Genomic DNA, 18,010 nt, shown 5'->3' with positions numbered 1-18,010 from the left:
CTCTTATGGATAAATGTTGTGCAAGTTATTCCTAGATATTTTTTTATTGCCCCCGTGAGTGGTATTCTTTTGATTATATTTTTTCATTGCATTTTCTAAAATGGCTTTTTTTGGACTTGGGTACAAGGTGTAAGTATCTTTTAAAATTTTTCATTTGGATGATTTAATTGATTTCTTTGTTTTTAAAATAAAAAAATGAGTGCTATGAAATTACTTCTATTATATAAGAATTAAGGCAAAGCTTATAAGATTTGGTAAGTATTGTTCTCATTTTCTAAAAAAAAAAAAACTTGTATATTTTACTTCCTCTTTGACCTAGTAACTATTTAGAAAGGAATTTTTTATTCCAAGTTGTTGAACTTTCTTTAATTAAGCTTATTTATTTTTTTTCTAGCTTTGTATACCATGGTCAAAAAATATGGACTGAATTATTTCTACTTTGGAATTTATTTAGAGGTTCTTGGTTGACTAGTTTATATAAATAATTTCAGCCAACTATCCATAAAGAGAATTTCTTTTCGAGAACAAAATTTTTGTGTATATGTATATGTACATGTACATATATGTATATATTATTTATGTGTTGCAGAATAATAGTGCTATATTAGTTGCCTATTTTAATCAAATTCATTTTTATATTCTTTTATAAATAAAATGTAATAAGTAGTATGTTTCATTACAGATTTTACCATTTCTTCATATAAAATACTCTTTATCCTGATTGATGTTTCTTTGCCTTTAAGTCTTTTTTACCTGCTATTAATACAGTCACCTTTGTTTTCTTTCACCAAGTGTTTTATAGAATTAGTTCAGGTGTTCTTGTATTTTTAACCTTTATGTCCCTGTATTTTAAGTTTATCTTTTATATGCAGCACATACTTAACTTTTTAAAAAATTTTACTTTTTGCCTTTTTTAAGAGGGTCATTTAAAAGACCGATAGTACTCATCAAAATTGAGTGTCTCAACATATTTCTACTATTTTATGTTCTTTAATTTTTATGTTCCAACACTATACTCATAGTTTCTGCATTTTGTTATATAAACTATGTTGTTTAATTTTATAATCTGAAAGTATTTGAAATGTATATGAACATTCTGCTTAGTTTCTAATTAGTGGTTCTGTAGGTTTTTTTAAAAAACATGTTTTACTTATTTCTTTGGGTGTAGACTTCCACCATGACTGATTTTAATCAATAACATAATATCACTGAATCTGAAGTTGGGAAGAGAGGCTAATAATTGGTTTTCATAGGCTGGTGCAAGCCAGGTCCAGCGACACCACTGTGGTGAACCCATGACCCTTTCAGGAATTGTATAAGTTCTCTATTCGTGCAACATAGAACATCACTCAATCCGTTTCTTTAGACATTCCATATTAAGATATATATACATATGAATATATGTGTGCACACATGTGTGTATACATAGAATATATGTGTGAGTATGTATGTGTGGTCTATATATGTGTGTGTTTACAGACATGTGTACATATACATGTATATATAAATCCATAAATCTATATGTGAAAATCTGAACTTATAGAGCAAATAATGTGGGAGAAGTATATATCACATTACAATTTTTTTTTAACTCAAAAAAATTTTTTTCCATACTTTGAGATAACCTTTACTCCTAGAAGATTTAAAATAATACTACAGGTATTCATAATTTTAAAGGGCCATTTATTTTACAAATGAGGCTATATCTCTGGTGAGCAACACACAGAGAAGTAGGATACAAATGAGAATTTTGTTTTGCTTTTATTTCTAGTTCTTGCTATTGAGAGAACATTTAGGATAGATATTATTTGATAATGATGCTTTTGGTGATATAAAATTGTGCCCCGACTTTCTTATCTATCATTAAAAATAAGCTTGATAATAATTCTCTATTTTTGCTCTGTTTTCCATTGTTTCTAACATGTTTGGGTATGTAAAAGCATTCTTTAAACTGTAAATAACCAGAGAAATGTTGGTTGTTACCACTGCCATTCTCTGTTTGCTGTCTTTAGCGATTCTTTCCAAAGAACTCATTTGCCAGAAGAAATATAATTTGTTTGCCCTTTTTGGCAACACTTACTCGCCAGCTTTTTATATGAATATTTTCCCTCACATCTTTGGAGACTTAACCCGCTTTCAAAAGTTGAAAATGAGGGCCCCCTGCAGCTCATGCCTGTTCCAGGACATTTTTTGCTTCTAAATATATCCTGAATTAAATGCTTTCCATTTATTCCAACTGCTACAACCTAGGTGGCACTCTCAGACCTTCACTTGGCACAGCATCCTGATAGTTCAGCCTCAGGTCTCTCCTCCCTTCAATCTGCTGTCTTGTGCTGCAACAGTATTATCCTAGAGCAATGTTAAGGTCTAGATTATCCGTCAACTGTCTGCTAACATTATCTAATCGAAGTCATCTACCTAGGTTTCCCAACAGAAGCCCTTAACTCTGGTCATCTGATTGCTACAAGCTTCTCTTTCTCTATAGGTAGAATGCCTTTCTCTTTCTCTCTGATAGTCCACAACGTTGTACCATCTATCAGAAGGCACACTCCTCTTCCTGAGTCCTAAAAGCAACATTCATTCACTTATTCACCATGTATTGATCAATTACTATGTGTGAGGTATTATGAGAATATATGGTGAGTAAAGCTTTTAGGATGGCTGCATGGTGTCAACTTATTTTTCATATAGGTGATTCAACTTGCTTGGAAACTTCTATTGGGAAGCACTTTTATGTTACATTGTCTCACCAGTGCCTATCAGGGTGGATAGAGAGGAAGACCCCAAGGTCTGCCCTGTGAAAAGAGGCCAAATCATGGCATTTAGCTTTTTGACATTATGTGATGCAAATTACCTGTGAAACTAAGGAGCCCAACACAACTTGAAAGAATCCACAAGCAAATCCTCTCTTTTACAACCTGGGCCTTGTCTTGGTAATTTTTAAGAGAAATTTTCATTTCAATATGTCATTCCAAATTCCTTCTAATAGTAACTCTCTAAAGATGTTAAAGTACTAGCACAAAAAGTCTGAATTTTTTAATGGAAAATAAAACTTGAAAGGAAGGAGAAAAAATTTATCTCTTTAGTTTCTACAGTTATGATTTCTCAAAGATTAAGGTAGCAGTAAATCACAAAGTCCCCCCTCCCTCTCCCAGCCAATAAGACACACTTAATTATCAAATAATTAGGAAAAGATATTCACAGGCAGCAAATACTACCTCAAAGTAGAGTTAGAATTAATTCTACAGTTGTCTATGGGTTGGGAAAATAATGAACTAGATCTTATTCATGTAAGGGAAACATTTCCTTGCCAAATTCAGATAAAAAGCAGCAATATTACTTAAAAGTTGCCAAGTGCTATTTCACAGTCAACTGATACTTTCCCCATCCCAGCAGTTTTAAGTCTGCACACTGTAAATCCTTAGAAAGGCCCATAGGGCCACTTAAGATGCCTGTGCTTTGCTTTAAAACCAGTGCTTTCCATTAGGTTCCCTTTAAAGAGAGTCATCCTAGATTTTCAGTCCAGGAATCATTAATTATAATGAACAACCTATTCTGCTAAACTTGAGATTATTAACCTGCAGCCAGCAGATCCCCCAAGGAGAATTGGGATGGAATTCAAGGGTTCCATGGGGGAAAATGTCTATTTTCTACTAAGCTCTTTTTGAAATGCAGATAAAAAAAAAATCAGAGTAGATTAGCAGTCCCTGAGACTCTTTCACCCATGTAAATCACAAATATTTTCTTATCATAGTTATTACAAATATTTAGAAATATCACTGGCACTCATTACTACTTAAAATTATGATAGTGATTAGACCTACCACTAGTTCTTGTTATTTTGTATATTAACAAGGAACATATATTATTATTCTACTTTTTTTGTGTTTTAAAAATATTTAGACAATTATATCCTTCAACATAATTGGCTGCCTTTGTAATCTTAAGCACTTCATGTTATGTAGTAAAAACACTATGCTAACAAAGGGTCCACAGATCCCTTGGTATCTATGATACAAAAAAGTTAAGAATGCCTATCTCAGTTTCCCCTTTTTGGTATCTGTTAATTGACCATGGGGACTTAAATGGTACATTAGGCTTGGACTTGATTTGAACCAAATTCATTATTATAGTCAAATAAAGACTGATATAAAGAGCTTAGAAACAGGTTATGAAGAACAGTCTGCAAATGAGTGGGGAACACATGAACAGAATAACAGCTACATCAGAGCCTATCCATCTAGCTGAGTTGAAACAGGTTACATATGGCATTACCACCAAATGAGGGTATAGATGAAATACGAGGTACCCAAAACTCTTGTAATTGGTTGTATGTACCACTTTTGTTAGAAGAGTATCCATTTCATTAAATGAAAGAAGATAGTACGTATTTCATAAGAATCATTAATATGCTACTATTAGAGGATGTAGTAGTAATAATTATATATACATTTTATACATTTAAATTTTCTACCATATCTCTGCTGATTTTAATAATCAAAAATCACCCTCAATATAATGCTATTACATCTGTGTTCTCTTCTGTCACATTTCTTAGAGGAAAGAGCTGATAGGATTACATCCAAGTTACAGATAAGAAAACTGAGGTGTGGGAAAACTGGAGGTCCCACAGTTGGTCAGAATTAAAAAAAAAAAATAAAGAAAATGTTATAATCTACACTTGAAAGATGCAGAAACAATCTCTGAGATGTTAAGGAAGTTGCATTAAGGGTCAGAGTTGGGATTGGAATAGAATTTGGTCAGACTCCAAAGCCTTTTTTTTTCCACATTGTGTTGTGCTGTTTGCTTCAGAACTCCTTTACCCCAAATTGAAAGCTAAAGGACTGTCAGGAAGCATCAAAACAGGAAAGGAAAGAGCATAAAAGACTATGGTGACAGTTCAGAAGTGTCTTGGTAGTGGAAATTTTATGGGGATTACACCTGAGAGGAGAATAAACAATGATGTAAAAATATGTAAATTAAAAATAAAAAATAAAGGACTAACAGACACAACAGCACCCCTTTCTGCCCCCAGAAATTATAAAATTCTACTTAAGTCAACTGAATCACAAGAGTACACTCTAGGGACAGGGAGAGAAAGCTTTTCCAAAACTCTGACATGGTTCTTAATTCAAGTGTCCCAGGAGAGGGGACTAGTCTTTGAGGTGTTAGGGATGCTGCTTTCTCCTTCATGGCTCTGCCCACCCAGCCACTGCAGAATCCAGAACATTTCCCTCTCTGTTCTGCTGAATCTCACAGACACAGCCTTACCAGAGGGAAATGTGTATTTTAAAACAAATAATTCACTACAGACTGGGACTCATAAAAAAAAAAAGGGGGGAGGCTTCAAATTTTAGGAATAAATCTGATTAGTGGTCACCCTTTGCATAACATTTTTCATTTATGTGGAGGTAAGCTTCATTAGTCATTTGTGGGCTTTTGAGAGACACAAAGGCATTTTCTTCCCACTTCTTGTTGTTTTTGCTTTCTAATTTGCTGTTAAACTGTTGCAGATCACAAACCAAAAGCTGGCAGTGGTGGAAGTTCTTGCACTTGAAAAACAAACAAACAAACACACACCAAACTGAGGAGTGTGTACTCAAACTGGGAGCCCTTGTTTGGTAGACTGCCTCATCCTAATTACCCTCTTTTTTCCCCCTGGAAATGCTCATTTTGGTCATTGTGGTAATGCCATATATACTTTGTTTTAAGTCAACGGGATGGATAGCCTCTGATGTAGTTTTTATTCCCCACTCATTTGCATACTGTTCTTAGCCCATTTTAAATTCTCTTGATATATTAGTCTTTATAAAATGAAACTGTTGCTTACAAAATCATGCACATCTAAGTCTATTTTTTTCAAAGCATTTGTTTATGATGTTTATTTTAAGAGCCTATGTTCAATTTCACCTCCTTTTGCCTCAAATCCTTACTCTTTGTAACAGTTAACTGCCATTTAAATGTTTACAATGGTTTTGTTCTTCTAGACATGTCGCACATTAATTGGGGGCTCCCGGTTAAAACTTAACTGCAAGAATGCAAACTCTTTACTTTGGTTTCAAACACAAACTAACTCCCAGACCATATGAATACACAAAGCTTTATCCCCTACCCCCAATCAGCTTTCTTAAAAATACCGGATGGTCTCACTCATAGCAGGAATCTAGAAAACTTAAATAAGGGACCAGGAAAAGGAATATAAGAAAGTGAAAATCAAAATCAACAAAAAACTATGAACCAGAGACACTTTTTGGGGGGTGGGGGGTGGGGGGCGGGAGGGGAAGGATTGGGGTCAGAATGGGGCGTCTGCAATTGTATGGGGGAATATAAAAATAAAATTTATTATTTAAAAAAAATCTAGGCAAAGCTTTAATTATTTTCATTTGAAATGCCACTCTGTATTATCTGATATATTGCTTTAATCTTAAGAGAAAGAAAATTAACAAGTTCAACTGGTGAATATCTGCAAGATTGAGTTCCAGCTTTACTTCTCTTTGTCAGAAAGATTTGAGAAAACAACTAAAGTATAATCAATTTTCTTCCCCTTTTCTCTTGCCCTGTCTTTTCAGGCACTTCTGCAACTTACAGAATCTTAGTTTGGCTTATTGCAAAAAGTTCACAGACAAAGGTTTACAGTACCTGAATTTAGCGAATGGATGCCACAAGCTCATCTATCTGGACCTTTCTGGCTGCACCCAGGTTTGTCTTCCAGTCTCTCCTTCCTGCAGCAGGCAAGGAAGTCCTCCGGAAAACTGGCTACATCCAGTCCTCATGTTATACTAACGCTGTGCACGAACCGCAGCACACACATTTCAGAGGTTTTAAATTACATGGCCACAGCTGTTTAAGTTTTCCCCAGGATTGCTACTATAGGCTCTTGGCCTCCTTCCACTGCAGTGTCACATCCACAAACACGCAGAGCCCATTGGATGATGAAACCGACCACTTCTGTGTAGAGACTCTGAGCACAATTATATTACCAGAGTCCAAATCTTGAAAACTTTAGAATTGCTACCAAGATACAAACAAAGGAAAACCTTTCTGGAGGGAGAATTTGCCAGGAACTTCTTAAAAGTCAATTAACTCCCACATGGATTTTCAAAGAGTAAAACAGTATTGGGTAAAATGCTACAACTGGTAAATGTAAGAAAACAACAACAAAGATTTTAATTTTAAAAATTGCGCTCTATTTTTGGGCTAAATAACATGAAGATTTGGGATAATCATGAGGAAATATTTAAGTTTGAGGGAACAAGATTGAGGAAAAGAAGGTAGCGATATGGAGGACAGGGCACAGCACTTTGGAAATAGTTACTGATTCACTGATAGTTTCTTTAGTACTGCTTTGGTAGATTTAAGTTGTAATTATTTTAACTTCCTTTGTTTCACCTCTCTGAGTATTTTACTGAGCATGTTCCTCATTCAATGAGAGTATACGTAATAGCACAGATGAGAACTGCTGAATTACTTATAGTTACCATTTATTTAGTTACTAAATGCCAGGCATCTTGTTGAGTGCTTTATAATGATCCAACTTACTCCTCATCCCAAAACTTATGGTGTGTATTTATTATGCCCAATTAGTGACAGAGTGCAGGGTTGTGCTCTGGTGAAAGAACATGGTACTAGTTCAGTTATAAGCATTTGTTGCTAGACACATGGGCATGTAGTTTGCCCTGGAGGGAATACAGGTGCAGCATGGGTTTCCTCCAACAAACAGAATTCTTACTTAGCCACCTCCACTTAGCCACATGGTTTCCTGGTGTACTGGGCAGTGAAGATGATGTAGTAGAAGGAGGGGAAGATTGTAAGCCAGGGCTAAATGTCTAGAATTTACATTTGTTTATAATGTACTGATATGTAGCTTGCCAAACATCAATATTTATCATTTACTCTATGATTAAGATGGCCTAGTATTCCCTCCATCTTGACTAATCTTAGACAACCTTTTTCCTGATCTCCCTCCATTTATAGCACTTACTTTAGAAAGCTTCCAACTGTATCCTCTTTCCCTGATCCCTTTGACATGTAAATATCTTTAAATTTTTTTTTATTAATTTTAAGTTATGTTTATTAATGTTGACTTACAACACTGTATATGTGACAGGGGTATAGGTTCACACCTATGCCAAAGAGGACAATCTCGAACAGGGAGAGGTTATAGGTAAATTGTTGAACAGGGTTTTCACTTAGACACATGATTAATTTCCTTTCCGACCTAACTAAAGGTTGTTTATGTTGAATTTCTGTCCCTGAAACTGAAAGAAACTAACTAGTACAACCCTGTTACAGTACAACTGGTGAGGGTATGATTCCTACCTAGCTTTTTTTTTTTTTAAGATTTATTTATTTACAATAAATTTACAAGAACCGGGGTACAGGCCAAATGTGTGGGAGGGTGAGAGGATTCACCAGAGACAGAGTGGGGAACAGAACAGGCAGACTGACGAAATACACTGCTGAGGGGAGCAGCCGGCAAGACAGGAGAGGTCTGCTGTGCCACGTGGGATTCTCGCCAGCTGGCTGGGATAGAACCGGCACTGCAGAGGTTGTGACAGCTTCACAGTGCAGTGCTCAAACGCCTGCGCCACCAGGGAGGCCCCTACCTAGCTTTTACTTGGGGTAACAAAGAATACTGGTAAGGCTTTATGGAGAATCTTACTCAGAAAAAAAACATTAAGATCCAGTGAGAAAATTGTAAAGGTTTTTCATAACTGTTCATATGCTTGTATTTTACCATGTACCTAAATTTGTTTCTTTGAGCATTCTTGTGACTGACCACAGAGCAGTCCTTAGCATCACCAAGGCCAGATTAAATCTGCTTTCCACTTTGCTAACACACAGTGGGACCCAGTGATCAAAGGTACTTCCCATTTGGGATGGTAAGAATTTTTGTCAAAGTATAATACACATACAGAAAAATGTACAAAGTGCCATGAGTATTTAAGTATGTGTGTTTTGGTGAACACTGCATGTATTTGTGTTGAGACTATACATAGGTGTCAAATAGCTGGGTCAGATATGTGTATGTTTGACTTTTATTGGTAGCTTTCCAAATTGGTTGAGTCAATCCTAATGATATTGTTATTATTTAAAAACTCACATAGATACAATTTCTGTGGAAAAGTTAGAGCTCCCCCATATTTACTCCTTACATTTATTTTCATAGAATTGTCATTATTAAAGTGTACTACAAAAGAGTTAGGGGAACAATATTCAAACCTAGAGTGGGTTTCTGTGCTCATTAATGCTCTTCCTTTCTCAGAAATTAGCTGTAAATATGTCCATTATTCTTAGAAAATAAGCAAGTAAAATAAAAACTCCATCCCTATGAAACTAAACAAATTCTTATCAGACAGCCAGTAATCATGCTCCTTTGTATTTACCCAAACAAATTGAAAACATATATATACACAAAATCCTACACACAGATGTTGATAATAGATTTATTCATAATTGCCAAAACCTAGAAGCAAGAAGATGTCTCTCAGTAGGTGAGTGGATAAACTGTTTGTGGATACAAAGTAATATTATTCACCACTAAAAAAGTTAGTAGTAAGTACTGAAGTCAACTTACATTCACTTCCACAGCCAGTAGGTTTCATTAAACTCCTCTTTTCAAACATTTTTATCCAGCTTTCAGAATTTTTCTGTTGGTTAAAAGAAATTAAGAGATTTAGACATGTATTTTCTCCACATTGTGCAGGGCAGAAAAAATACTCAAAGGTAGGAATATAACCAGGGATTCCTATTTTATTTCATATTAGGTTTAATTTATCTTACTTATTTTGGAATTCAAGTACCAAGAACATATTTATTCACATTCTTCAGTTTGTGATACACTTTTATTTCATCAGTTCATGCAAATCTACTCTCTTGTTCGAATTATCCTTTTCAGGCACATTTCCCACTCCCATTCCCCTCTCCCTACATAAGCATTCCCCTCTCCCTCTAGTTTGTCTTCCATGGTTCCTTAATCTCTGTGAATTCTTACATTTTTACATGGTGTCTCTGTGTATGTGTGTGTACTTTAATTCTCATAAATGATATCATCTAGAGATCTTGCTGTTTGCTGTTCTTACTTCTGACAATATTTCAAATGGTACTTCTCTAAGTCATCTCCTCTTCTCTCCGACCCTTTAATCATAAAGGGTCCTTGATCCACTTCCTTTTCAGTCTAACCTATTCCTGGAGAGAGAGAGAGAGAGAGAGAGAGAGAGAGAGAGAGAGCATATGCATAAGGGAGGGTATAGATATCTAGTATATGTGTATACTACTAGGAGATATGTGTATATAGAAGTAATATACACACATATGATATATATCCCTATAACCCAGATTTCTCTCAAATTTTAGATTCTTGAAAATTGAATCGTGTCCCTCCAAAATTCCTATGTTGAAATCTAAACCCTAACACCTCAAAATATGACCTTATTTGGAAATAGAGTTGTTACAGATGCAATTAGTTAAGATGAGATCATTTGAGTGGGCCTTAATCCAATATAACTGATGCCTTATTAAAAGGGGAAATTTGGATGCAGACACATGCATACAGGAGGGCACCATGTGAACATGAAGACAGCCATGCACAAGCCAGGGAGTAAGGTCTGCAACATATCCTTCCCTCACAGTCTGCAGAGGGAACCAACACTGCTGACACCTTCATCTTGGACTTGTAGCCTCCAGAACTGTGAAACAAAAAATTTCTGTTGCTTATGTGAATCAGATTGCAGTACTTTGTTACAGCAGACCCAGAAATTTTATATCTTATCCTTCTCTCTCTCACTCACTTCCACATGCAAGGTGTCAGGAAGTCCAGTTGACTATTCCTTCAGAATCTATCTGGGATGTGACTACTCCTCACCATATCCACAGATACCACCCCCATCCATGTCACCATCACCTCTTGCCTGGATTACTGTGATAGTCTAACTGATCTCCTTGTTTTCTACTCATGACTTCTATAAGCCTACTCTCAACACAACAGCTGGAGGGGAAGAAAAGAGCTGAGAAAACTAGGTGAAAGTTTTACTTTTCAGTTTTACACACAAGTCAACAAGAAAAAAAAAATGAAGAAAAGGCACAGTGTCCAGAAGTATTCAAATGTTTGTAATACTCACAATGATAATGATTTATCAGTAGTTCATGAATTGCTAAACCTCTTTGGGACCCATTAAACTTAAAAGTAGGCTGTGCAAACTGGAAGATTCTAAGGTCATGTAAGTCTCTCTAGACTACATAAATTCCAGTCTCCCCTTTTAGAGAGACAAAGATCATGGAAGGTCTTACTTGTTCACCCTTGAGGCTTGTGGTGGAGGTGGAGAAAGCCACAGAGGCATGTACAGAACGAATATACCAGTCAAATGGAATGAAGATTGCATAAGCAAAGCAAGAGGGAAAGTGATAGTCTCTCTTTTTTTTCTCTCTCTCTCAGTAGAAGGCAATAGGGTGGTGAAAGAAGCCCAGAACTGGTGCTATGAGACCTGGGATCCAGTTCTTGCTACACCACTAATCACTTGCGCATCCTAGATAGTTGGCTATTCTATCTCTGTTCCCTTATCTTTAGAAGAGTTAGGTTGGACTAGGTGATCTCTGAGATCTTGTTCAGATTTAGGATTTTATGCTTCTGTATGATAACTAAACAAGATAACAAAGGAGCAAGATTAGGGAAAAGGATTCATGTATTTTATTTTGGAAATGTTGAATTTGAGGTTCCTGTGATACATCTGGGTATCAATGGTAACTGCTTGAAAGTGGAAGTCAGTCCCCCGAGTAGAAGAGAGAGTGGAGATACAGATTTGGCAGTTTATCAATAAGAGGTAATTGGAACAATAAAAGGTTTGTGACCAGCTAAACCACTTGTGAATAAACAGATTATGTATCAAAATGAATTTGTAACAGTTAAATAAAAATTATAATTAATTTTTTTTGTTTGATTCCATTTTCCTTTAGTCTATATTTTATTAGATAGCATTTGTTAGGTATTGACTATATACTAGGTGTTGACATAGTAATTTACATTTCTAATCTCATCTAATCTGTGCAAATAACTATATGAGGGTAGGGTGGATATCATTTCCATTTCAAAGATGTGGAAACTGAACAATGCTGTGCTGGTAAATGTTTAACAGCTGACTTTCAGGGATGTAGGAAAGCCTTGATTTGCAGTGGCTGCTGATTTCCATGGTATAAATCATCTCACCACGCTTATTTCAAGCTACAAATGAAAGGTCACTGAATAGGGAGTTGGGAAAGATATGTAGTAACCTTCATCATACAGATACAATAAACATAAATATCCTCAAGAACACAGACAATAATAACACATACTAACTAGGAAATGATGAGTTTGGGTATTCACTACTTGTTAATATAATTTAATTTTAAGTTTACATGATTTAATTTTTAAACTACCTTGTGGTTAGCAACTTGGAGAGTTCTTAAAAATTTAACAATGTATACTTCTTACAAGCTAGTATTAAATAGCTCCACACACTACTAAAACTAATGCTAAGATAGGGTAAGTAACTTGTCGAAGGTCACACAGAAAATGTCTGGGATCAGGATCATAACCACTAGATTATCAGATTATCATTTGTAAACCTGAAATTGCTGTATATTGCAGATACTAAAAAAATACATGGATATATATGTATATGCACACACACACACATATATATATACAGTATTATTGCATTTTTCTATTTGAAAAAAAATTATGTGGTCTTAAGCAACATCAGTAAAGAGTTCTGGTCCTAGAACACATGAGTCAGAAAAAGCATACTGCATTTTCTGCTTTTCTGGGTGAGTTCTTTTGCCTCAGTTTTCCTGTTAGTTAAAGGCATGCTTTGTGTCCTTTTTGAATTATTCTTTAACCCATGTTAGAAAAGAAATAAAATAATTCATGAAAATCATTCTGTTTCTTATAGATTGGACTCATGTAAATGTATATAGTTTGAATATAACTTTATGCTCTACATATTGAAAATAAAATTAAAGAAATACAATAAACACCTATAGTTTAGCAACCATAGTTTGAGGTAAACTGTTTGTAGACAAATTATATAAGGGTGTTTATTATATTAAGTACTAAAAAAAAACATCTGGCAACAATTTTTAGATCTTGAAGCATCAGATGACAAAATGATGAATCTCAGGGGACTAAGATCATGTTTCCCACTCACGAAAAAAGATTTAAAAAAATTGTAATGTTTCCTGAAAAATCTTATTTATTTCAGGTTTTTTCTTCATTTCATGCCTTTGGAAGAGACTTAAACACAGAGTTTCATGAACTGTTCGTGAAACAGTAAGGTCTTTGGATCTACTTAGGTCTTTGGATCTGGGTGAAGCAAGAAATGAATAGTAGCTGTTAAGTCACCAGATAGCTCAATAAATCTAGACAAACCAAGGAGCTCTGTGGATGCCTGTGTGGTACGAAGAAAGTATTAAAGATGTGATTCTCTTTGTTAAAAAAGAGATAAAGCTGTATTATAATACAAGGGATGCTCTAACTGAGGAAAAGAAGAAAATTGTGTACTCTAGACAAGGATGAGTTTCAGAAGGGTCTGCCTGCTTCTGCAGATCACAGTTCTGAGTCACTGTGAGATGAGGCCACAAAGCTGGCGTGCACGCCTGCCTTCCTGGCATCTGTGGCTTTACTAATCTGTGCTCTTGTTCCTCACACATGCTGGAAAATGAAACTGTTTTTTTCCTGTTTGGCTGAGTGTTTTAGACAAATGTGGCAATCTTTAACAAATTACCATATTGACATAGTCCCCTTTGGAATTACTAATTCTAATTTACATTCTATAAATGATTTATGTAACAACTACACGGGCTATCAACAAATCTTTGTTGTACCATATTCTGGGTCAGGCACTGTGTTGTACTATAAAGGATACAACAGATAACATGCAGTCCATGTTCCTCAGTAAGATATCAGACATGAGAACAGCAACTAGCACACAAAGCAGATGATTAAAAATGCAAAGTAAGGGCTATTATCTTTTGTGCTCTGAGATGTAAGAGAAAGGAACAGCTCTACATGAGGTGATCAGGGAGGGCTATCTGGGAGAAGTATACTAGGGAACTTAGCGAAGGTGAGGTATACCTAGTATACTTCACCTAATATACTAGGTAAAGATGGGTAGCCATGAAGAATATATTTGCTAGCAGGAATAGGATCATCCAAAGAGAGAGACTGACAGGAGTTCAAAGGAGACAATAACTAGGTTTTTCCTCCTATTCTTAGAGAGAATACAATATTTAAAAGCCTGTCAAACCCAACCCTGGAAAGTGCTACTATTGAAGATGCTTGTGGTATACTTTAATGTAATAAAAAAGAGACTGTTCCATAATGTTTGAGGATAAATCTTTGTTTTTCTCTCCAACAATTCATTCTACTTGTTAGCCAGGCTGCTTTGAGGTCACCAAGAGGTCATGAGGATATAAGGATATGATGGAAGTCATCACATTACCCATTAGTCATTGGTTACAATGCTGTCAGAATGAGAGAAACAGCTGGAAGTGGTACAGGCACACAATATAGGCCTCATCTACCTAAGATGGATATTTCTAGCTGTCATGGAGTCTGGTCCTATATCGCTCTCTTTTTGTGTGTTGTTCAGCTAAGTGATTCAGAGACGATGTTAGAAAGAAAGAGTGGGAAATGGAAGTTTGGTAAGATATTGTTCTAAGTTAAGTCTCTTCCTTCTTTTTACCACCATGGAGCAGTGAAGAGGGATCTAAAATGATCCTTGGTGCTCAGCACTTAGATCTTCATTTCATTTCACTGAGAGCTCATTTCCTTTGCAGACAGCTTTGTCCTGTCATACTAGAGGCTGAGCTAGTATGACAGCTGTGCATCACCCAGAGGAAGTTGGAGAGAACTTTCCTGTGATGACCAAAGTTTCTCTACTCCCATCAGCAGCAGTAGCTGTCTGCTGGGACTTCAGTACCACTGGCGTGGCCAACTTCCCCAACCTCCTAACCAATGTGAGCTTAACCAGCAAAGAGAAGAGTGGCAAGGCTCCAGCTGGTGTCTGTCAAAATTGAAGCCAAAATCAATTTGATTAAATAAAAAGAGATCAGACCCAGGTGATATAAGAATCCTACACAGATAATATACAGGTATCAGTTGTGATGAGACTTGGCATTTTAATATGCACAATATTTTGTGGGTTTTTTTTCCCTTAAAGTGCAATTTTTAATTTCAGACTTATATCTTCATTATTTCAGTGAATAGAAAGGACAACCAACAGTTGGTTAACCTAAAAGATTCTGTCAGGAATATTTGAGTCATAAAATATTAGCCAAGCACCTTTTTGGATATTATAGTATAAACTGTGTAGAGAACTAAGCATTTCATGCCAGGAGAAAACTAATAAGTTATTCTAAGAGGTTTACCCATCCCCCCAATCTGGATACTAATCTATTGGTTGATAGCACCAAGATGTTGGCAGCAGCACCAGAAATCACTCAGCTGTGGCTGTTTATTGCTATCATTTTTTTTTCCATTGGAAAATTCTTGGAAATCCTGTCATGAAGTGTTTCCAAGACAGCCAAAAAAAAAAAAAAAGTTGTTTATTTAGGGGAAGACATTCTTGAAGAAACTTGTGTTTCTAGGGTAGTGATGTAGGGTCTGAGATAAAGGGGCGGAACTTAGAAGTGGTGACAAAAACATCAGTTTCCAGCCCTGGAGCTGTGCATCATCATGGGGGGAGTGGCCTCCCATCCTGGCTCTGTCAGTGACTGTGTGACTCAAGATTAATTGCTCATTCACTCAACACCTGTGGAACACCCACTCTATGTTTAACACCATGCCAGGTACTGGGGCTATATGGTTTGGAACAAAAATGGAACTTGTTCTTAAGTCACACAACCTTTCTGAATACCACTTACTTACATTTGCAATATGAGGAATGCAATGATCTCTCAAGATCCTCTACCTCTAGTTCTTTAATCCTAATTTCTCTGTGGTATCCAACATTGTGCTAACCACTTTTCTATATATTTTTTTATTTATTTATTTATTTATTTTTTTTATAAATTTTATTGTTATATTCCCCATACAATTGCAGCCCCCCATTCTGACCCCATTCCCTCCCCTCCCGCCCCCGCCCCCCTAAAAGTGTCTCTGGTTCATAGTTTTTTGTTGATTTTGATTTTCACTTTCTTATAGTTATTCATTTTCCTGGTCCCTTATTTAAGTTTTCTAGATTCCTGCTATGAGTGAGACCATCCGGTATTTTTCTTTTTCTTTTTGGCTTATTTCGCTGAGCATGATCCCTTCCAGCGCCATCCATGTTGCAGCAAATTGCATGTGTTTATCTTTTTTGAATGCTGAGTAATATTCCATGGTATATATGTACCACATCTTCTTGATCCAGTCATCTATTTTTGGGCATTTGGGTTGTTTCCAAAGCTTAGCTATTGTAAACAGTGCTGCTATAAACATAGGGGTGCAGGTGTTCTTTGGAATTGATGTTTCTGTGTCCTTTGGGTAAATACCTAGGAGTGGAATTGCTGGGTCATATGGAAGCTCTATGTTTAGTAGGTCCAGAAATCTCCACACAGCTTTCCACAGTGGTTGGACCAGTTTGCACTCCCACCAACAGTGCAGAAGAGTTCCTTTTTCTCCACACCCTCGCCAACATTTGTTGTTGCTAGTTTTTTTAATATGTGCCATTCTCACTGGTGTAAGATGGTATCTCATGGTAGTTTTGATTTGCATTTCCCTGATGACAAGTGATGTTGAACATTTTTTCATATGCCTGTTGGCCATTTGCATTTCCTCTTCAGAGAAGTTTCTTTTAAGCTCTTCTGCCCATTTTTTGACTGGATTATTTTCTTTGTTGTTGTTGAGTCTCATCAGCTCTTTGCAGATTTTTGTGATCAGTCCTTTATCATTAGTGTTGGGTGCAAAAATGTTCTCCCAGTTGGTGGGGTTTCTCTTTGTTTTTGTTATTGTCTCTTTTGCTGTGCAAAAGCTCTTTAATTTGATATAGTCCCAGCTGTTTATCTTTGCCTTCACTATCACTGCTTTGGGTGATGTGTCTGTAAAGATGTCTTTGATGTGCAAATCACGTAGTGTTTCGCCTATATTTCCTTCTATATATTTTATGGTTTCAGGTCTTATGTCTAGTTCTTTAATCCATTTTGAGTTGATTTTTGTGTATGGTGTGAGGTGGTGGTCAAGCTTCATTCTTTTGCATGTAGCGACCCAGTTTTCCCAGCACCATTTATTGAACAAACTTTCTTTGCTCCAATGCATAGTCTTTGCTCAGGGAAATGCAAATCAAAACTACCATGAGATACCATCTTACACCAGTGAGAATGGCACATATTAAAAAAACTAGCAACAACAAATGTTGGCGAGGGTGTGGAGAAAAAGGAACTCTTCTGCACTGTTGGTGGGAGTGCAAACTGGTCCAACCACTGTGGAAAGCTGTGTGGAGATTTCTGGACCTACTAAACATAGAGCTTCCATATGATCCAGCAATTCCACTCCTAGGTATTTACCCAAAGGACACAGAAACATCAATTCCAAAGAACACCTGCACCCCTATGTTTATAGCAGCACTGTTTACAATAGCTAAGCTTTGGAAACAACCCAAATGCCCAAAAATAGATGACTGGATCAAGAAGATGTGGTACATATATACCATGGAATATTACTCAGCATTCAAAAAAGATAAACACATGCAATTTGCTGCAACATGGATGGCGCTGGAAGGGATCATGCTCAGCGAAATAAGCCAAAAAGAAAAAGAAAAATACCGGATGGTCTCACTCATAGCAGGAATCTAGAAAACTTAAATAAGGGACCAGGAAAATGAATAACTATAAGAAAGTGAAAATCAAAATCAACAAAAAACTATGAACCAGAGACACTTTTAGGGGGGCGAGGGCGGGAGGGGAGGGATTGGGGTCAGAATGAGGGGCTGCAATTGTATGGGGAATATAACAATAAAATTTATAAAAAAAAAAAAAAAAAAAAAAATAAACCATC

General features: G+C 36.2%; 1 protein-coding gene across 1 annotated transcript in view; it reads left to right on the top strand.

Moving 5' to 3' along the window:
- The window catches only part of FBXL13 (F-box and leucine rich repeat protein 13), a gene marked incomplete at both ends in the record, with an annotated part of 144,896 nt that overhangs the window by 74,359 nt on the left and 52,527 nt on the right, over positions 1-18,010 (top strand). The window contains one exon of the mRNA XM_084230613.1: positions 6,570-6,699. Within this exon, the coding sequence (XP_084086739.1) occupies positions 6,570-6,699 (130 nt within the window). The remainder of the gene's footprint in view (positions 1-6,569; positions 6,700-18,010) is intronic.

The sequence above is a fragment of the Talpa europaea genome, assembly GCF_964194135.1.
Source record: "Talpa europaea genome assembly, chromosome: 3".
In the NCBI taxonomy this organism is placed as follows: domain Eukaryota; kingdom Metazoa; phylum Chordata; class Mammalia; order Eulipotyphla; family Talpidae; genus Talpa; species Talpa europaea.
The sequence above is the reverse complement of the archived record's forward strand: the minus strand, read 5'-3'. Positions and strand labels throughout refer to the sequence as shown.